Source organism: Schistocerca gregaria, chromosome 5, assembly GCF_023897955.1.
Source record: "Schistocerca gregaria isolate iqSchGreg1 chromosome 5, iqSchGreg1.2, whole genome shotgun sequence".
Taxonomy (NCBI): domain Eukaryota; kingdom Metazoa; phylum Arthropoda; class Insecta; order Orthoptera; family Acrididae; genus Schistocerca; species Schistocerca gregaria.
Window position 1 is genome coordinate 39,792,869 of NC_064924.1, and position 22,773 is coordinate 39,815,641.

The 22,773-nt window shown below is 42.2% G+C and overlaps 1 protein-coding gene across 1 annotated transcript in view; it reads left to right on the forward strand.

Moving 5' to 3' along the window:
- The window catches only part of LOC126272158 (retinol-binding protein pinta-like), a 260,190-nt gene extending 243,152 nt beyond the window's left edge, over positions 1-17,038 (forward strand). The window contains exons 6-7 of the mRNA XM_049974791.1: positions 6,696-6,801; positions 15,494-17,038. Of these exons, the coding sequence (XP_049830748.1) occupies positions 6,696-6,801; positions 15,494-15,645 (258 nt within the window). The 3' untranslated portion in view covers positions 15,646-17,038. The remainder of the gene's footprint in view (positions 1-6,695; positions 6,802-15,493) is intronic.
- Positions 17,039-22,773: the final 5,735 nt, after the last annotated feature.

Here is a 22,773-nt window from a genome sequence, read left to right on the forward strand (position 1 = left end):
GCTCCAGTGTTTTAATTGCATTAGAGGTCGCAGTGTTGCAACAACACTTACATTACACACCCCTACATCGACGTGCCGACACGCAGCAGTGCCTTCTGCTGTCCGCCCTTTGAATCACAGCAATAGTCGCTTTGTAGTTGCTCATGTTGCTCCTAGGTGTCGCATGCCTCACAACTAACATAGCATGAACAGTAGCATCACTCCTCAAAACAAGTTCTCTGCAACGTAAAAAGATGTATAACTGCAATCCATGCTCCTTGCTCCATGCTGCGCACTTACTGTCTGACGTCTCACAACAATCAAAATCCCTGTCACTGTTTATTCTAGCAAATATGTCAGTCACCATTTCTAAATTATTCACTCTATCTGATATCACATGACAATCAGGAATACGTTCACTGTTTATGTTCAAGTCACTCACAATTTTAAAATTAAAAATCAAATCGGCACTTCTTCACCGAAGATTACGAACCTGCTATAATGCTCACATTGTACGTTGCCAACGTCCCACAGGAGAGAGGGTTAGATACTTTGCGACAGCTCGCTTTAGCCCCACATACCTGGTTTTCTCCCGGCTGTCTTCTTGCTTCTCCCACTACTAGATAGAAACAGAATCCTGCAATCTTTGTCATTCAACATGTTGAGGGGACACAGAGTGAGTTCCTATTTTATTTGACAAGATCCAAATGTACACACGAAATGCATTCGTAGTTGCAGAATTGCTCTGAGCACTATGGTACTTAATTTCTATGGTCATCAGTTACGTAGAACTTAGAACTACTTAAACATAACTAACCTAAGGACATCACACACATCCATGCCCAACGCAGGATTCAAACCTGCGACTGTAGCGGTCGCGCGGTTCCAGAATGTAGCGCCTAGAACCGCTCGGCCACTCCGGCTAGCTCGAAGTTGCAAATATGGGTCATCGTCTACTGTATAATGGAATGACGATAATGAAAATTTGTGCCAGACTGGGACTCGATCCTGGATTTCCCGCATATCGCGAGCGGTCGCCACAGAATCAGGCTATCCGAGCATGCCTCATGGTCAGACGCAAACTTTCATTTGTGATCAGCCGTGTTTCTGCAACCTGTACTAGTCCATCCTTTGCGTATTATTCCCGTGCAGGAGAGACATTTTAATTGAAAGCCGCTTGCCTGGTGTCGCGGCATATGTGTGATATCGCCTTGACTTTGTTATACCTTCGGACATGCATACATGCACTACTCCAACTGGTGGACGAGAGTGTCAGCACTACCAACAGGGACGTCCAGTTCATCAGCGAGGTGTTTGGCTGTTATCCTACGATCACCTCGAATGAGAATGTTTACACATTCTAACATTGCAGGAGACACAGCTGTGTGCTGCCGGCTGTCACGAGGGAGATCAGACAGGTACGTGTGACCTTGGTGCTGTGATGACAGACGCCTCGCCGAACGACTCGCCATGCTTTTGTTCACTGCCGTGTCTGTATAGAAATTCTGGAAGCGCCTATGACTATGAGCGATGTTCTCGTTTTCCGCCAAAAGAAACTCAATAACAGCTCTCTTGTTGGAATTTACCTCCGTTGCAGACGCCATCTTGAAGGCTACGTACAGCGTCGTTACCTGTCGGAACTCCATGAAACAATAGGGGCTGAAGCGGGAACATTCCAAAATGTTCCACAGTAAATTATACATTTTTTTCAACCGAAAGTGGCCGAGAAAAATGGCATTCTGTTACTTATTGACCCACAGCCACTTTTCAATTTGTAATCAAAGACTACAGAAGGCGTGTAGAAGACAGTAGAAGCCAAAAATAAAAGCAGCTATAGTAAAAGTTACTTAGAGGGGATCTATTTTAAGTCTTCTGACTTATATGATAGGTCCCCCTGCAGTATCTTCTTTCAAGCGACCCTCCTTCTCTCAGAGCAGCAGCTACACTTATTACAGTGGTTAACATTATTGTTTGCGGTAGATACTTTTAGCGGAATAGATTCACTGTTGAGTTAGTTGCAAAACAGGTTATCCATATTCGTTTATTTGCGACAGGCACTCAGGTGCTAGTAATCCACTGAATAATTACAAGGCTGTTACCCACTTCGCTTAAGCTATCCGAACATGACTCACGGGTGAACACAAACTTCCGTATGTCGTGGACCATGTGTCATATCTGCACTCGCGTAACCCGTTAATTTTACTCTCGTACAGGGAAGACATTTTATTTGTTAGCCGGAGCTCCTAAGGCGACCGCTCAGGCAAAGCGGGAAATCCGGGTTCGAGTCCCAATCCCGCACATATTTTCACTGTCGTCATTCCGTTAGGCAGCTGGAGGTGGATGATTCGCAACTCTAATACATTTCTGTCGACTTACCTTGCTTATATTGTGCACCGCTGAGGCCGGTGGCAGTTGTTAACAAGAGACTGTCTACACGAAGGTTAATAATATGTAGTAATCACAATTAGGGAACGAAGCTCAACTTTTATAGTTACGCTGCGATTTAATACATGTATACATTTTGAATCTCAAGTGGTGACTTGTGGTCTTAAGAAAACAGAAATTATTACCGCGGTGTGTCGGATTGCCGTTCCAGCCGAAATTAAGCCCTTCTCCCGGTGACCAGCGGGACATCTGCTGCTATCGCCTGTGTTGGGATCAGGTCTGCATTATGCGCTCTTGGCGCCCACACAGCTGTATCGATTATAGCATAGATGTGAAGTAGGCCTCAGTTTTTGATTCCTGATATACGAGTAGCTTAGGGGCTGAAAGGCCTGTATTACCGTAACCAGTCCGTAGGCCTACTCTTTGCTTGGAAAACTGACAACAGTTTCAGTGAGCTTGGTGAGCAACCCCGCCGACACAGGCTGTGCCACCCCGTTTTGACTATGTGTTACTTGTCGTGTTCGTCTTTAATAGGTTCCAGTTCCCAACTGAGAGAACAGGAACAGGAAAAAGAAAATCTCGTTTAAGTAGACGCTGACTGACTTATTATAATTTTTTTCACAGAGTCTCAATTTTTTTAGACACAATCAAAACAGGTTTCGGCCACAATGACCATCTTCAGATGCTAAGAGCGGAATTTGATGAACACATATACACCCGTTGTCAAGCTCTTTCACGCGAGGAAAATCTTCCAGAAAGCAGAAGAAGGACAAGGTGTGGTAGATGTAGCTCAGTAGTTTGATACTGCTCACAGCGTTGTTGCAAGTGCATGGGTAATGTTCCAAACCACAGGAACTACGGCCCGAAGAAGAAGAAATGTTCGACCATAGTCAACCGCAGTTGCAGATGGCCGCAACACTATACAAAAGTGTAAGACCACTTCAAATGGCGGGTGTAACTGCAACCACATTTAACAGGAGTACATGGGACGCAATCGCACGTTCCACTGTGACGCCGCGACCGCATGCGGTTGGTATCTTTACCTCACGACTAGTGCGTTGTGTTATGTTGACACCCACGCGTCTGCGACGCCGAATTTTGTTGTTGCCAAGAGCATAGGGACTGCGGCATAAGTGTCGGGTGCTCTTCACGGATAAGAGCAGATTAAATCTGAGTAGTGGTTCTGGATGTATCCTCATAAGGCGGGAAGTGGGAACACGTAGTGCAGCAAGGACCACAGTTGAACGTGGTCGTTTTGGTGGTCCAGAGGCATAATGCTGCAGAGACGCTCACCGTTCAGTGTTCTTCTGGCACTGCACTCCTTCCCCGCATGCGTCTTTTCAGGGGCGAATTCGGCCTTTATTTCATTTGTATGAATGACTGCGTGATCAGTCGCACAGCGCAGGAAGAGGCGCTCTTGGAACGAGAGGACACTCTGCGAATGGACTGGCCGTTCCACCAACTTATATCCCATCGACCATGTGCGGGTTTCTTTGCAGCACGTCCACATTCTCCACAGACGTCCACGACAGCGCTGGTGGAGGAATGCAACACTCCGCCACAACTCCGTACCATGCTTGTCTCGCTTACGGAGCATGTTCTAGAACACACATTGCCGCCCATGTTGATCACACATCCAATTAAGAACCATATCCCGGCTTTCTTAATGTCCAGAGGACCACCATAAATCTCGGTGACTTTAGCGTAATCGTTGTCTTCGGATGAAGGTGTCGCCTATGGCCGTCACACTGCGCATGTCTTTCATTTACGTTCCGTACTACACTCTAGCAGTTGTTTGTACGTATGTTCAAGATTTCATAGAGCTATGTCATTTGACAATGACACATCATACGGAAGTTACTTTGGTCCCTGTAGTGTTGTACAAAACTGTATATTCTTTTAATAAGAGCCTAATTTCCTTTTACAATAACAAATCATAAATTTTATCTTTGAAATTTACTTAAGTTGATAATCTTCCGATTTTTTTAACATTTCCTTTGTCAGCTTTTGTGACTCGTTTTTTAGTTTTTGCACAATTTTCTGGCAGTCGATTTCATGTTCGTTAGGATATTTTTCTCATTATGTGACCGATGCCTTTCCGCAAAAGGTCTCTACTTAATTGTTGCATTTTATGTAAAGTGACGTAGGATGCATACCTTTTTTTTGAGTAAGTCTTCCTCTTCGTTTGGACTGAAATGAGACAGGTTTGTTAGTGATACATTCAGCGTAAGTATTTCATTTCTGTTTACTGTGTTTGCAAACTTCGTATTTTTTCTAGCTTGTCTCTTCTGGCTTACATCAAGCCTTCAGTGTGGAACTTTATATTTTACGTGATACTCTTGAAGACTGACGACGTTCATCCAAGATTAACCTGTTCTGACTGTCTCCGCACATTGTGGTGTTCAAAAATTGTGTTGTGTATAACCGTCGAATTCAATTTTGGTGATTTTTTAGACTTATCGAGAAAAGAATTTTTTCCCAGATTTCATACAACACATCAACTCATATGTCTCATATATGCTTCATAATTATAAATCGCAACCTGTAACCATTCTGTTCCGCAGGAAACAAAATATATTTGCAATATATACTGTACGTTGATGTGGAAAAGTTTGATACCTGAAGCAGGTAAGATGTTGAAACAGTTTAAAAAGAGAAATGTACAAGCAGAAGTTAGATACAGCAGGTGCCAATAAAGTGTGGTGGCAGCAAGAACAGGATTTCTAGTTGGGTGAGTACATGGTTGTCAACCCAAAAGAAAATAGCGCCAATGTAGGAGTAGGACTAATCATAAATGACAGACTTGGAATTTGGGTGAACTATTATGAACAGCACAGTGTACACATTATGCAAACTATGACAGACAGAGAGCCAAGACCTATTACCACAGTACATGTTTGCATGCCTACTAGCTCCGGAGAAGATGGAGAGATTGAAAATAATGTTCCATGAGATAAAATACATTATTCAGTTCGTTAAGGGAGACAAAATTTTCATTTAATGGGCTTATGTAACTCTATATTAGAAGAAGGAAAAGAACTAAAAATGGTAGGAGATCATGGACACGGGGAAAGAAATGAAAGGGGGAGCCACTTGGTAGAATTTTGCGCAGAGTACAGTTTAATTATTGCAAACACTTGGTTTAATGACCATGGGGGATGATTTTATAATCGTAGGACAATTGAAGGTACCATAAGGCTGCAGGTAGAATATAACTACAAATCATTCTTCCAGCAAGTGAGTTGCTGTTGTTACTGGCACAGCGATTTAATGCACTATGCTTGGTTCTTATGTGGCCCACTTAAGGTCACTGTCATCTGGGTTGCGTTCACTGGCGTCTGTTGATGCCCCATGTAAATATGATGCTCACACACTGTACCTGTAAACGTGCTAATTTTTCATTCTATTCCTTATGTAAACGAGTGAAATAAATTTGTAAAGATGTTTACATGACATTTAACTATATATGTGTACTGTCTCTTGTATGAAATCTCTCCTTCATAGTCACTGGCTATTTCTTGAGATACTGACATAGAGTACCATTTGCTAACGCCGATGAAAGAATACTGGTAAAATGGCGTCAGTGTACAAAGATAAACGTTAACGTGGTACTCGTGCGCCTCATCCCAGAACAGTGGTCGAGTGAGTGGGACTGAGAAATTACAGCACGCGTAGCGTATACAGAGTGGTCAGAAACAGTCTAAGGGCATTGTAGAGTAGATCGTACTGAGCAACAATCGTTAAGAGAAAATTCAGTACATTGCGTCGTTTCCGGGTTAATTGGCCTTACAGCTAGCCAATCGGGTCGTTGCGCACGTACATTCAAGCGACCTGCCAGATATATAGCCTAGATGATAGAGCAGGAGACTGTTCAGCTTTGGCTCGGGTTCGATCCTTACTATCATCCCATGTCCAATTTTTGTATCGCTCTCTGGTTCGGTCTTACAACAGAAAACAAAGAACACGTATGGCGACACTTCATCTGGCAGACCGCTTTAATTTGCACACGCAACGACCTGATTGTTCACGTCAATGCTAATTAACACGGAAACAGCTGAACGTAGCGAATTTTTTTATCTTATCGGTTATTTCACAGCACACCGTTACCTTCTTTTCAGGTAGTTTCTGGCCACTTTGTATACATTTAAGCAGTCATTCTCGTTCGGTATGTGAATGGAATGGAAGGAAAATGCTAATATGTAGTACGGTGGGAAGTACCCTCTGGTGTACTCTCCACACCATTTGGAGAGTATGGATGTTGATGCAGATGTAAGTATAGGATGTGGTTTTGTCACTGAGACCTTGTAACAGGGAATGTTGCTCTCCTTCAGATACACGTCCATCCTCCAGGATCAACGACGCTGTTTGACCAAGTGGCAAAGGAATATCTGCCGGATGAACTTGGAGGCACTGCCGGTCCTATGAACAAACTTGCCTGTAAGTATGCACTGACAGTAGGGATCTACTTAGAGTGGTGGAAGGATACTTTAAAGTTCATAAATTAATATCTCGTGGTAATTCTGTTGCTTTTACTGTGACCACATGCAAAATAACGATTACTTGCAACTACACACTTTCTGCCACTCGTTTCACAAACTATTTGTTTTTATGACCTTGGTTATAGATTATTAGCCGATTTCCTAGCATTATTACTGAAAGAGGTGCATAATGGGGAAAATTTAAGTCTTTGTACCATATACGCTGAGATTCGTTCGACTTTTTGGTTCGTAGTGTGTACAGTCACATTTTATTTCGTGTGTAAACCTATAACAAGTGCATATATAACAAGTGCAAATAACACAGTACCAGCATTTCGTACTGTTATGTACCACGAGTCTGGAATTCTGAAAGCGAAAGGTGTAACTGTTAGCGCCAGAGACTACATACATACGCACGAACATAATATTACTAGACTGGCAATACCGTATAGATATCACTCACTTCAGTGAAGTCAAGACTTAAGAATCGCAATATGCCTCCGACCGCAAGGAAGGAGTAAACAGCTGTTTATCTAGAATCTGCCAGGAAGTTTCAACTGTGTAGCTACTAATAAAACAGTCGTAATAAATGGAGATAAGCTGAAGTAACCACGTTACCTTTAGAGTTTTAACATAATGGTTAATGCATGTGTCGTCTTTGGTTGTAATATTTTGTACAGCAGATGGAAGATGAAGGGAAAGGAACGCATCTCCTTACACGCAATTCTAGAAACGTCGTATTTTTGCTTTTGTTGTATACGTAACCCTAAATAATCACATCACAATTTGTCCTATCTAAAGTAACGTGGGTGTTTACATTCTTTAAGTGTTTAATAAACCTAGTGTTAACAGACACAGCTGAATGTTCTGTTTTTAACCAGTCTTGATAATCTTAGGCTATTCTTCGAGTAGTAAAAGCACAAAGTGCTTGAGTGTTCTTACGAAATCTACAGTCTCCTTTAAACATATATATGTATAACTTGTTCTTCTCATAGTACGATTCTACAATGCATGTGCTAATCTCAACTAGTACAAAAATATTTTCTCAGCTGCAGGACTTGCTTAGACTACCTCGTAAAACTTAGATCATTTCGTTTCGGAAGATCGTAGTAGTACCATAAACAAATTTCCTGATGCCTCCATCATAAATCACGCAACGTCAGGCTTCAGTAAAAGATGTGCGTTTGTCGGTCTAGTAATGTGTTATGTCTGAGCACTTTCGCAAACGCCGTCTTGAAGGTAAAAAAAGAAGGTAGATGGCACTATAGACTTAGGCTGTACGTTGTTTTGAAGCCAGGGTGGGCGGGGCCTGCCGCCATCTTAAATGGCCGAGTACATTAGCACACTGCTCTTTGTGATTATTTCTTTTTCAGCATCTCTGTCGCGTGCACGCAACATCTATTTGAAATACTAAAGATTACAGTACTTACGAGAATAACATAGCATCAGTAACGCAATTCCGAACGTTTTTTCTGTAATTGAGTGCGTATTTGCTCTAGTATAACGAGACACGTGGCTTCGTTAATGTGACTTGTTTTTCATTGACATATTTCGAATATACAAAAACAGAAGGAAGTGATGTCAAAGGCATGACTTCATAATCCACTTAATTCCTCCTTTGCTGTTTTTGTCTCGATAGTAATGAAGCTGGTACACGTATGCACAACATTTTTATAGTTCACGGTTGCAAAAAACCTGCGAACGTGTCCTTTAATATTCCCTAAACGTCTGCAATAAGGAAAGAAGCAAGGCATGCTATCGTACGTTGTGCATATTAACAAAGAGAACGATTATTGAAATGTCAAAGAATCAGAACTGCATAGAGGTACACCTCCAAGCTGAATAGAGTTCTTGTTTCGTTAGACTATTAGTGCATTAGTTTCGCTGTAGTTGACTCATCTTCTCACTTTGAAATCTTATCTACAATGCCTCACTCAGTGTCTGACCAATGATGGCAATTTACAGGGTAAAAACCCGATATAATTTTTATATATGTGTTCCAGTAGTGAGCAATGCTATCAATGTGATTAAGTGAATTCGCTCAAACTGTTGGACCCCGTAAATGGATATTTTGGTTTAACATGTATGTAAGTCATCTTTTAGTAATGATAGCCTAAGCAGTGTAACATATAGTCATACCTTCCCACCCGCAGACTATTTTCGTCTCTTCTCGGAATATTACTCGACTGTAACTTTCAGTTTTTCATATTTGCACATCACAGCATTTTCTTTCTGTCTGTTAAATTTCGCGTCTGTAGCACGTCATCTTCGTGGTGTAGCAATTTTAATGGCCAGTAGTGTAGATAAATGGTGCTGCCAGGTTTTCAAACTAAAAGCACGGGACATTATCGAATTGTTCCCAACGTAATCCCATTGTGGCATGATCGGTATGTTTTACCTTTAGGCCAATATGAACAACTGTATACAAAATTAAACACAGATAATAAGTGGTTCATGAAATGTTTATGTATTGGAACTCCTTTTGCAAACAGTTTGAAAATTAAATAGAATTCGTTATTGTACACGGTAGATAAGAATATTTAATGAAATCGTCTTTCAGAACATTTTAGCACTAGTCATATTTAAGTACAGTAACTTTCATAGCATCATAGCACTCTTAATAATCACTGAAATATTTAATTACAACAACTTTCATAAAATTATAGCCCTATTAGTATTTACCGTTTGATTTGTACTCATTAAAAATGTGACTTCATCTATTATTTGTTTGAAAACTCTTTAAACGAAAAGTTCAAATTTGTAACTATTTGTAATCCAGCCTTAATAAGTTCAACAAAACTTCTGTTTCTTACAGAAATCCATCTGGTAGTCATCAATAAAAACAACCTTCCAGTATGGGCATTGGATACTGCAATACTCGTTACAATACTCAAAACTTTTTTCAAATTTGGCACATTGATTTCTTTGTTATAAGTGTTGCATTCTACCAACATAATAAATTACTACTTTTTCTGTGGTTGATGCCAACATTCCCTTAGTCGTCCATGTGCTATGTTGAATTCCCTTCTGCATAAAGCAGTGTTATTCAACCTTTTCGAATACACGACCTCTTCCCAACTAAAAAAGAAAAAAAACTAATCTGGTGACCCCCCACCCCACCCCAGACTCGTAATAAAAGTATGTCATTGATTTCAAAAGCAAAATATTTTTCTTTTTAGTGATACTAAACTGATTGTGATGTCAAGTGCACAGTGTAAGGTTGTAAGGTTGTCGCACTGTGAGCAGTGATATGCAAGTATATTCGTTGCCGCTTGGTGGCGGCGTGGGGTGGAGCGGGGGGGTGCGAGAACTGGTCAGCGGTCGCATAGGCGCACATCTCAACTCCCTTCAGTCAGTTTTCCGAGTACGCCACCGAGTACGGACGTGATAAGACCGTGTTTGCGCTTCGGTCCGAGCCAGCATAAAATGGAGAAGTTTCTCAAAAGATCTGTACAGCTCTCCATGTTTGGTACAAGTGATAGTGGCATGTGAAAATCATATTCGAAAAAACATATGTTTTTATTTTGCAAAGCACTGCCTGTGAACACTAATGACCAGTATTTGCACGACATGTTTTTAGAAAGCACTCGAAACTACAAGATCTATTAGACCAAATGTATCGCCATTTCTACTAATGGTGCTGAAACTGTGACTGGCAATAAAAGTGAGCTCGTTCTGAAATTAGAATCAGTAATATCGGATGATTCGTGAACACACTGCTCTCTTCATCGACAAGCTCTGGCAGCTACGGATTTAACTTTTGATTTAAAAGATGTGCTTAAAGAGGTGGTCAAAGTTGTGAACTCTATTAAAGGTACAGCGTTGCAAATTCGAATGTTTAGAATAATTTGCAAAGACATGGGTTCGCTGCATCAAAATATTCTTTATCAGGCAGAGGCCAGTGGGCTTTCCAAAGAAATGGTAGTTACACGAGTTCTGGAACTATAAGATAAATTGTTAATGTTCTTACAAGGTTTTAAATCTAGATATGCAAATTATATTTGTGACCTTTTTGGATATTAAAATTAGCGTTTCTCGCTGATCTTTTAACCACCCAAAAATTTTAAATAAAAGCCTGAAAATGGAAAGAAGAAAACATTAGAACAGCCAGGGGCAAACCCAATGATAACTCACAAAACTTTGTTTGTGGTCAACGTCTTTACAAAAGATGATGCCTGAGTGTTTCCCTTCCATTCAGAAGAGTGTCGAAGAAACTGCAGTCTACCAGTCGGTGGTAGTAAGTCCTCACGTCCCTTGGATGATACAAAGTTTGCATAACGTGGAAGAGAAACTATTAAATTATTTTCCAGAAATGAACTCTGAAGCATTCTCTTCAGTGGTCAAACCAAAAACTAAAAAGAGAAATAGGCTTTAAGAAGAAAACTATTTGGTAATTTGTGTCTTAAAAACAGAACCACTATTCGACAAGCTATTTATAAATAAAGAGCTGCAGCCTCTGCATGGAAACTGTTGTACTTTTGTTCTGGTTAAGTGGCACCAATGGCAGATATCTCTAGTGTCAACCTGCCATTAAAAGCTTTTGGAACTAATAGTATCCCGAGAAGTGTAAAACATGATTCAAAATAATTCGAATGAGAGCCGGTGGTCATTAATAATAAAATTGCAGTTGAGCCGATAAAGCACTGTGTATCTGGTAATAATCGCTGAATCCTACCATCATTGTTGCTGACTACACTTGATGGTGTGGTTTATGCTTCGCAGGAAATAAATGACTACGAGATGACAGAAGATGTACAAGAATAAATAGTCTAATCTCTATATTATTGTTACATGGTCCAGCCACTTTAATTTGACGATTTATTACGAACCTGAATAAGGACCTCTTGCATAGCGGACCACTGCTAGCAATGTGAGAAGAGAGCCACATAGGTTCTGGATGATACCGGCAGGGATATGGAGCCATGTCAGCTCCAGCGCTGGAGCCAGCTACATTTGGCTTGTCGGTCGAATCCATTGCGAGAAGAGATCGAGTCCCACAGATTGACTGGTTCTAACTTACGGAGTTTGGTGGCCAGAAGTGCACTGTAAACTCAGCCTGGTTCCTTTCGAAGCACGCACGTTCACTTCGAGCTACATAACTTTTTGCATTGTCATACTGGTAGATGCCAACGTACAGAAGAAAGAATGAAGTGAATGTAGGGGTGTACGTGATCCCCAAGGACAGACACATACTTGTATTGTTCCATTGTGCCTTCCAGAATGATAAGGTCACTCAGGGAATGTAGCTAATGCGTTCCCCAGACCATAATGTTGTGGTTGGCAGGAGAGCCAACACCGTGTAACTAGAGGGGGCCGAAAGGCACGCGTTTTAGCTCATGCAGGCTGACGTGAGGTCTGGAACAGGACAAGGAAATTAGACTTAAGACAAACGGACGTAGCTGGTGGAATACTTAACTTTAATCCATTAATGAAGAACGTCACTCTGGACGGTACATGATGCAGAATATCAATAATAACTGATAATGGCACCTTGCTAGGTCGTAGCAATTAACGTAGCTGAAGGCTATGCTAACTATCGTCTCGGCAATTGAGAGCGTAGAAGTCAGTGAACCATCGCTAGCAAAGTCGGCTGTACAATTGGGGCGAGTGCTAGGAAGTCTCTCTAGACCTGCCGTGTGGCGGCGCTCGGTCTGCAATCACTGATAGTGGCGACACGCAGGTCCGACGTATACTACCGGACCGCGACCGATTTAAAGGCTACCACCTAGCAAGTGTGGTGTCTGGCGGTGACACTACACATAACGTTCCCTCCTCCGGTCTGGACCCTTCCCGCGATTGTTACAGGGTCGTACACGCCAACTGCCGTCTGTCCGATGGAGTGTAAAAAGTTATTCATCTGAAAAGACTACCTGCAGCCATTCGGTGGACGCCCAGTTGCGGTATGGGCGTGTAAATTGTAGCCTTCGTCCCCGGTGGACAGCAGTCAGCATGTTTGCATGAAACAGGCGTCTGCTGAGGAGAACCATCACAGCAACGTTCACTGATCCGACGATGAGGAGACACTGCCGGTAGACCCTTGGTTCAGCTGGGTGGTCACTCGCCCAACAGTCGCCCTTTTATTCACCCAAACAGTTCTCCATAGCCATCCTTCACCCCTTCCGTTTATAGCCCGTGGTGGACTACAGTTACCTTGGTGCTTGTTTTAGATAGCGACATATGCCACGCACAGTATGCTTTAACTATGGCGACATTCGAACAGTTTACAAAATTAGCCGTTTTGGACGTGAGATCAATGGCTCCGTTTCCGCACTGAGTTGTTTCCCGCACTCCCTCCCGCCGTCGATCCACACTGTATACTCCCTCTACTGCTAGTGCTGCCACCTGCGGTCTGTGAGTTGTTGTCATACGTCGATACTGAACATTAATGTGACTGGATCGTGTATTATTACTATGAACAAAGTACTGTCAAACCTTCCATAAAGAGTGATTCGCATAACGATCAATACTTACTTACTTACTTACTCACTGGTCATACCGGACTCGAGAGTCCATTACCGCAGCAACGTATTTTCGCCATCTGTCCCTGTCTTGGGCTATTTCCTTCCATTCACCCTCAATACCTAGGCTCCTCAAATCAGCCTTCACATTGTCCTCCCATCTACGCCTCGGTCTCCCCACAGGACGTTTCCCCTCTAGGTGCCCTACCAGTATTCTGCGCACTGCCCTGCACTCATCCATTCGAGCTACGTGACCCGTCCATCGCATCGCAGCCTACGTTATTTCATAATACTGATTATGTCAGGGCTTGAATAGAGTTCGTGAATCTCTTCGTTATGCAGTTTTCGCCACTCTCCGGTAATGTCATCCCTTTTTGCTCCGAAAATTTTCATCAAAATTTTGTTTTCAAATACTAGAAACGGCTTTTTATTTTGCACAGTGAGAGACCAAGTCTCACACCCATACAGCGTAAATGGCAGAATAATAATTTTTTATATATATTCTAATCTTTAAATTCCTAGACAATATTTGTGATGAAAGTAATCTATTCAGTGAGAAGTAGTACGCATTTCCTGCCTTCTTCAGTTCGGATCAGTCTCATTTCTCGAAGTGATGTCCACGCCTAGATACTTAAATGTGTTCACTTTTTCAAACTGCATGTCTCCAACTCTTAACATTTCCTGATCTACTGCTGTTGGCATTCTAGTAGTAACCAGGTATTTAGTTTTGTCTTCACTTATCCTTAGACCTACATCTTCACTAGCCTTGATTAACGCATTCGCATTTGCTGTTACAGATTCTTTCCTATCGCTAATGATTTTTCGATCATCTACATACCCTAATATCTTAATATTTCCTTTTAACTCCACACCCTCTGAATTATCTGCTGCCATTCGTAAAATATATTCTAGGACTAAATTAAAAAGTGGCGGAGACAGGGCATCTCCCTGCTCAAGTCCGTTCTTTATTACAAATTCTTCTGATCAATACACAACGATCAATACACAACGTAATTTTGTAAAAGGTTGAATCACTTAACGGGCAATCATTCGCATATCGAGTCTGTTGAGAGCCTTAATTTTCAGTCTTGGATAACCATTTCAAATGCACCTTCTGACATAGACCTCTCCAGTTGGGCACAAGTCACACGCTGATGTATTATCTTCCGCCGTGAACAAAATATTTTGGGAATTTGTGGTAAGGACTTATGGGACCAAACTGTTGAAGTCATCAGTGCCTAAGCTTATACACTACTTAATCTAACTTAAACTAGCTTACGCTAAGGACGACACACACACCCATGCCTGAGGGAAGACTCGAACCTCCGACGGGGGTAGCCGCGCGGACCGTGACAGGCGCCCTAGACCGCTCCGTCGTGTACAGTAGAAGTGCTAATCAGTGACAATGGTGCCGGTACTCCTGTATTCAGGTGTACTGTCAGCGGTGCTCCTTGCGCTCTAGTTGTTATTTCCAGTACATCCACTTTGGCCTCCTTGCCGAATTTGCAAACTGTCTGTGACGATATTGCATGCTCTCCTAACTTGGAAGACTCATGTTAATTCATGGTGTTGAAATACCTATTTATTAATTCCATTTAAGATTTGTCTGCCGATAAGCAACACGAATTCAGTAAAGCTGTCCATAAACTAACGAATTGGGAGATGTTTCATTCAACTAGTTGTCTTCTGCTTTAGCACTCGGTTTAAAGTGTAGGCAAAACAAACGTCTTTAGAAAACTTTCTTGTAAAAAAGGATGTATACTATTATACATTACCTTACTGTTTTATCAATATTATTAGCACTTTTTCGAAACTGAATGCAGTGTGCTATTTTTATGTCGATTTCTACAAAGGAATATGTTTCATATTGCAAGGAAGAACCAGATTTGTAAAGAAGTACGTCTTCTTTCGGGCTTTCATTTTAATTGTTTCTTTTTTCACTAGAATTTCAAGATATTGCACACCTCATTTAAGTGTTTACTGGTATGTTTACTGGTATCTGAATTTTTATAGCTTCTGATGATGTCTTCTGCGTTTGAAGACGAAACGCTTGGCAGAGAAATTATAGCTTGGACCACAGCGTAATCCCCATAAAACAAAAAGCACCGAAGACAAAGATGCATTCGCTTACCTGTCGCTTGAATGAATAACTTTTCTGCTAACTGAAAAATTGAATGTACCTTTTTATTTCAGATGATTTCTTCAGAAGAACAGAGAAGATGCGAGACTGGTTCTTGGAGCAGGACCGCTACATCGCGGACGAGAGTAAGCGGCCGCCTGACAACCACTACGCCGACGACATGTACGGTGTGGCGGGCTCCTTCAAGAAGCTCTCAGTAGACTGACGCCGTTACAGTTAATATTGTAGATTCTTTTACTTGTGATAGTAAACTGTGATACACAGGGTGAACTGCGAATCCACCAAAAAAATTCCAAGGTTTTTTGTGATAATTTCTACTTTGGTGTAACGGACCCATGGCCTCCGGTGGTTCGTTAGAGAGTAACAACATTTCGTTTGACGTTTTCTTGTTGAGGTCTTCAGTCGAAGACTAGTTTCGTACAGAGCCCAATGATAGTCTGTCCTCTGCATAAACTTCTTCACCTCTCCATTCGTACAGCAGTCGCCGTCAATCCCAACACTTCCTTCCATACCTGCAGATGTCTCATTTCAACCGACCCCTACTTTCTGTTGAATTGTACGCTTTCATTATTTATTCGACGTACCCATAAAATCTACAGCATTCTTCTGTAGCACCAAGCTTCGAAAGGTCCTGTTCTCTTGTCGTCTGACGATTTAATCGTCCACATTTCATTTCTATACAGTACTACAGAGAAATACTTCCAGGAACAAATCCTAAATTACTTATATACAGTGTTATGAAATTTATATTTTTCACAAATATCTATATCATGCCTACTTTTGTTATCGTCAGTTATTTTAATGCACAAGCAGGAAAACGGTCAGTGTCTCATTTTCTAACCTAATTCCCTCTGCTCGCCACATACAATTCGCAGAACTTTAATTCCCGTTCCAAATGTCTCCTTAATTTCTTTTACTGCCTGAATATGCAGACTGAATTACATGTACGAAAGGCTAAAGCCCTGTATCAAGTCCTCCTAAACTACCGATTTCCCTTTGTGCCGTTCGAATCTGGTAACTGCAGTCTGTTTTCTGTACAAGCTCTAGAACTTTCAGTAACTGCATTCTTTCCCCTTTACCTTCACGGTTTCCCAGCCAACACTGTCTTTAAATCTATAAGCGCTTTAAAAATGGGTTTGCCTCCACCCAGTCAGTCTATGTCGTAGGATCACTATCGCCTCCCATCATTCTATCTTTTTCCGGAACACAAATCGATCTTTAAAAAAAATTTAAAAAAATAAAGGTAATAATTACAGATTTCTGACCTGATCACATTTCTGCTTTGTATCCATATTACACCGAAAATATCTGGTGATTGGGATAACAATACGAATACGTCATAATGAAATTATTATTCTGTGAGAATCCACCAGAGATCACTGCTCCTTTATACCAAAATAATTAGGAAATGTCCTTGAACAATCTCTGGAGTTTTTGTCAGTGATTCAGGTTCACCCGGATATGTCGTAAGCGTGTTCTTCCACAGGGACTATGTCTATGAGACCTCCACAATCACACTGCATGCTCCTTGTGTCTAATATGTATCTTGTATGAAACTGAAGAGATAATAATATTGTGTTTTCGATTCCTTGATCTAACACATTTTCTTCTTTTATATTCCCTCATACATTAACGTTAGTAACAACAGGCTCGAAGCGAAAGAAGACACGCTTCAAGATTGCAGTCATCATCACTGAATGTCTGCAACTGTTCCTACTGTTGTTTAAGTGCGCTGAAGATGTGCTTTTAGCCACGACAGTACCATATTGACTCAAAACTCTCCAGCCTTCCTGCCAACATGAATTAGTCTTGGCAAACATGGGAAATACTGGTTAGAAAAGATCTCACCCCCCCCCCTCCCGCCACTCACTCTCTCTCTCTCTCCCTCTCTCTCTCTCACTCACACACACACGCGCGCGCGCGCACACACACACACACACACACACACACACAAATACATCTTCACACGTGTCCGATATGGTTCGTTTCGTCGTCCACGGGACCCGAAGGGAACATTCACAGGCTGTCGTAAAGGACTTCCACTCAGTTTCTCATACATCCCATGGCGTAGGAGAATAATTACGAACTATATAAGGTTGGCGAAGAATGTCCAAGGTCACTCTCAACAGACGTAATAACAGATTTTGCAAAATACAGAAAAATGAATGTTCCACACGCAGGTCCAAACATACGGCACTGAGAAACAAACTACGACATCAACTTCTTTCTGTACTCGTACTTGAGGAGCGATGCAAAGAATCCACGACATGAACAGCTGTACCATAGCAACACTGTTTCTGAGAATCTCAAAGTATTCTGACACTTCGTGAATTAGCTTAGTGATCTAAACCTTCACAGCAACGTGTTGTATAACAATGTCCTGTCTAAACATAAGAAAACAGACTGAAAGCAATGCAAACGTTTGTTCATCACGATCTGATTGAGGGAGAAACTTACAGACGACTCATGCAGGAAGAAACACCCTGGTTTGTGATCATATGAAAGCAAACAGTAAAAAGGCATAGGACTCGGACCAACCACGGCGCGCATTAATGATTTACCATTCCAAATCCCCAATGAAACCATTAGAAAACTACTGGTGCCCTACGGAACTGAATCACAAGTGCTCCGGGAAAAATTATAAATCAACAGACAATACAACGTGGACAATGTGGTTCGCATAATGTGCATCGATTTTAGAACACACAAAACATCTTTGTTGCTGTTTTTAGTAAAGCTACATTCACTTCTTCAGGAGGCCGATCATATATTACAACATACACAGGATATTAGATTACTTCATCTAACTCTTAATAACATAAAATACCTAAATTGGGAAACAATCCATGTCGACAGGACTAACATACGTACTTTTTACTGTCACTGACACTATAATTTATCACTGCGCCAAGACGTAAGTAATCTTCCAGAAGCGGCGGCGCACGGAATCTTTTGAAGGTGTGTTTCTCATTCGTTGCTGTACGAGGCAGCGGTTGTTCATACAGTTCATATTAAATGTCCTCGTATTACGTCCTTTTTTATTAACACTTTCGACTTACAAGGACAGTGATAGTAACTAAATTGAATATATTAACTTAGTCATATAAACTGAAATTTTTAAATATATATTTATTTTTTATAATGGGTCGTTCAACATTCCACGGAATAAAATAAAATGAAGAAAAGAAGAGTAATGGTAGCACCAGTAATTGAATTCCAGCTGATAAACTGCCAGCAAGTGAGCGTCACAACTGGGTTTGCATTGCGCCACGCTTTAAACACCACTGACTCGTAGGAAAAATACTGTATGAACAGGCTCTAATAGCACTGCAATACGTAGGTGAAAAGCAACGCCGGACAATGCACGTCACTCTTGTAATACTACAATAAGCTGTCCTGACAACACCTGACCTACGTTCAACGACGTAATCTGTGTATCTTGAGATAGTCGTCTGTATTAACGACGTCACGTAAGATTTAATGTTCAGCTTCTCACGCTGTAAACCACACTACAGCTCGCTACGACATCACTTTGTACTAAAGAATGGACATAATAACACTTTTCGTGGTGTAATGTGGTCCGATAAATGGATGTTAATTACAAAAGCGCATTTGGCTATCAGGTTTCACTAAGTTTGAAAGAACTACCACCAAAGCTAGTGGCAATCACCAGAAAAATACTAACTGTGTGTGTCTACAGGGAGTAGGGATGATGTAGTTACTTCACCAACAACAGCAACCTAAAGTGAAGTTTACTTTGTGTACTCTGACAACACAGCTAACCATTTTCTCAACAATATAGGTACCAGCAAAGATAACATTCATATACAACATATGAATCCGTCATGTAGATCAGTCGCCTGTTGTAGTTCCTCCTCTTTTAAAGCTTTAATGAATAATCGTATATACACTCTATTAGTGTGAACGTTATAAATTTTTACATGTACTGAAGAATGCGCTCACATAGCAAGATATAATTTAATATTGTTTAATTATTTTTGTCGGTCAACGATAATTATAATATTGTCCTTGACTGTACTGAAATTTTACCGTAATAAACTAGTTCGTTAATCTCAATCTTTAAGAATTAAATGGAATAACTTTTCGCTTATAATTAATCACTTTTCAATAAAATGTAAACTTGCTTTTCGTATCTAAATAAAGATAATTATCTTTCTTTCCGTTCAAAGTTATTATCTAAAATTACTATTCATTTTCTTTAATCTTCACTTTAATTTCTTTAAACTTTGTCTTTATCAGTATTCCAGCCTTTTACTTTATTTGCCTTTGGAATTAATTTATTATATATTTAAGATATTAGTCTTAGTCTTTGAAGTAAGCATTTGATTATTTTTTGTCAGTCTGTGTGTTGAGGACAAGGCTAGTACTGACTTTTTCGGTTTACAACCGTTAATTCTTTATTTCCTGCAATTAATTGTTTGTAGGTACAAGTCAGCGTTATACTTTACGAGTGCTGGTTCTCTATTCCAAACTCCTCTAAACGGAAATGTAGTAAAAAAATAAAACAAAAAACCTAAATTTCACCGTGTTGCGTTTTTGGGGGTGTCCTAACAAATGGTTCTTGATTTGTCGTTTAGGAACAACTAGAAAAGCTATCAGATCTTCAATCAACTTTCGACTGTTTCTCAATAAGCAACTATTACGTGGGACGACCGTTCTCTTTAATACAGACCACACATGCAGCATCCAACGTAATTTAAGGAGCCTATGCGACGCTCACGCCGATGTCACATATTAAATCCTAACCCAAATATCGCCAAGCTACTCCTCCTTAGTGCTAGAGTACATCTATACAGCCACAATAATACAATGCAACGCTACTGTCCCTTAGTGCGTGCTAAAATAACTAAACGACTTCACGTGAACACGTCTCTTCACTTACACCATCCAACGGAGAAGCTCAGTTTAAGGCGTATGCAGTACTCAATGGAGTATGCCAAGTGCGTGTTGATCTCCAACGACACTTGCCATCCTATCTACAGATAGGAGGGTGCCGGGGCATAGTTATTTATGATGGCCAGCCGAAGACGTGCGGCAAAGATGGTCACCTTCGTTCCGATTGCCCCTAGCGTCGGATCACACAACTCCCGCAGAAGGACTTTGCGCCTCCAGCGACGAAGACTATTCTCCCCGTGACTTACGCGGCGGCGGTACAGGAATCACTTTCCACAGACAAAAATCTGGATGATCCGCCGACATGGCCAGTAGTGGAAAATAGTACTACGACTCTGGAGCTACCGAACGCGACAGACATTGACGACAGCAAGATGGCAATTGATTACCTTAGTGTACCGACCGAAGCGTTTGTCCCGGCGGAGCGTGAGTCAGTGCCGTCTTCTGAGAATGAAGGCCACGTACGAAAACAGCGATCACCGAAACGCCGAAAGTGCCGTCGTCGGACCGTGTCGGAACACAGCGGTTCGCATTCGGCCGGGGAAGAACAACTGACCACTCAAGAAGACAACCGCGAAGCTGAGGCTGTTTCCACTGACCTCAACCTTGCAGGACAGACAGAAAAACATGCAGCTTTCGACTAGCAGCTCATTGACATAAACAGTGAGCAGCAGGAAGGTACCAGCGCAGGCAGCAAAGTCGCCCGGTCCCTTACTATCCGAGGCTATGGAACATGAACAGACATCCTCGCCTGCTTCGTGGGCCGAGGACGTCGAGACACAAGATCCCGATCCGCTGCCAGCCAACATGATCAGTTCTCCTGTCGAGATCCAACTTTTGAAAGAAACAATACGAGCCATGGGAGTTGACTTTGCTTTTCTACAAGAAGTGAAAACGACTGCAGTCCCGAACATTTATGGTTACGTCACATATGTGACGCCCGGTAGCCCTGCAGATATCGGAGTGGCAATATTAGTGCGTGATGGTACTGAAGTTACCGACGTCACGTATCTTCCCTCTGCACGAGGAATAGCCTTCACGGCGCTCAACACCCGATTCATTAATGTTTACGTGCCGCCGGGTACCACAAGACGTAACGACCACGCCACATTCTACCCCACGGATGTCGCTCCCCATTTCCTTGGACGATACGACCACAGCGTCTTCGACGGTGATTTAAATTGGACACTTCACCCCACAGACCAAATCCCACACAACATGCCCTGTCCGGAACTGGGTGAGATGATCCAAGAACTTCACTTGTGCGCCACGTGGGAAAAGTCCACAGTAACCGCTCTGGCCACACTCATCTTACCAGTCATTCGGCCAGTCGACTTAATCGCATATATGTGTCACAAGATCTCACACAAGGTGTGGTGGACGACGAACTATTGCCTCAAGCCTATTCCGATCACATTGCCTATATCTGCACTATACACCTACGCCCCCAACAAGCCTGGCGCAGCAATGGCTTTTGGAAGCTCAACATAAGTCATCTCCAGGACCTGGATTGCCGTCGGCAAGTTGCAGCAACGTGGACTGACTGTGAACGCCGCCACCCACGATACGCCTCGACCCTGGAGTGGTGGCTCCTCTGTGCCAAACCAGCAATCCGTAGGACACTTATGCAATATGGCAAGGACGTGACTGCGTGGCATCGACAGACCCTCGATTTTTATTACGCGGCACTCAGGGACCTCGACGCCTTACCCCCTTCCCCGGAGAGATAACATGACCAAAGCAGAATCAAGGCTCACATACTATCATTGACGAAGCGCCGACTAGAAGGTGCAGTAGTCCGCTCGCGACGGCACGACCGAACGGTTGCAGAGGAACCCACTGTGCATCACGTTGTGGCGGATAGGCGCCGACAACGCCAACATTTAATCACACAACTCAGGACACACGACGGTCGCTTATGTACGACCCAAGCAACCATAGTAAAGGCGGTGGAGGATCATTTTCGTCATCTTTACCAGGAAAGAACCGTCGGTGACGAGGCCACTACTGAAGTGTTACAGCAGGTAACACGTACTGTCGGCGAGGCTACCGTGAATGCACAAACAGAGGAAATATCACTCGAAGAAGTCGAAGACGCCGTGGACAAAGGTGCAGTGAATAAGTCTCCTGGACCTGATGGATTGGCCACCGAGCCGGCCGCGGTGGTCTCGCGGTTCTAGGCGCGCAGTCCGGAACCGCGCGACTGCTACGGTCGCAGGTTCGAATCCTGCCTCGGGCATGGATGTGTGTGATGTCCTTAGGTTAGTTAGATTTAAGTAGTTCTAAGTTCTAGGGTACTGATGACCACAGATGTTAAGTCCCAGAGTGCTCAGAGCCATTTTTTTATTTCCCATCGAATTCCACCGGACTTTCCGTGACATCATGATGCCTCGCGGGGTTATAATGTTCCGCGAAGTTA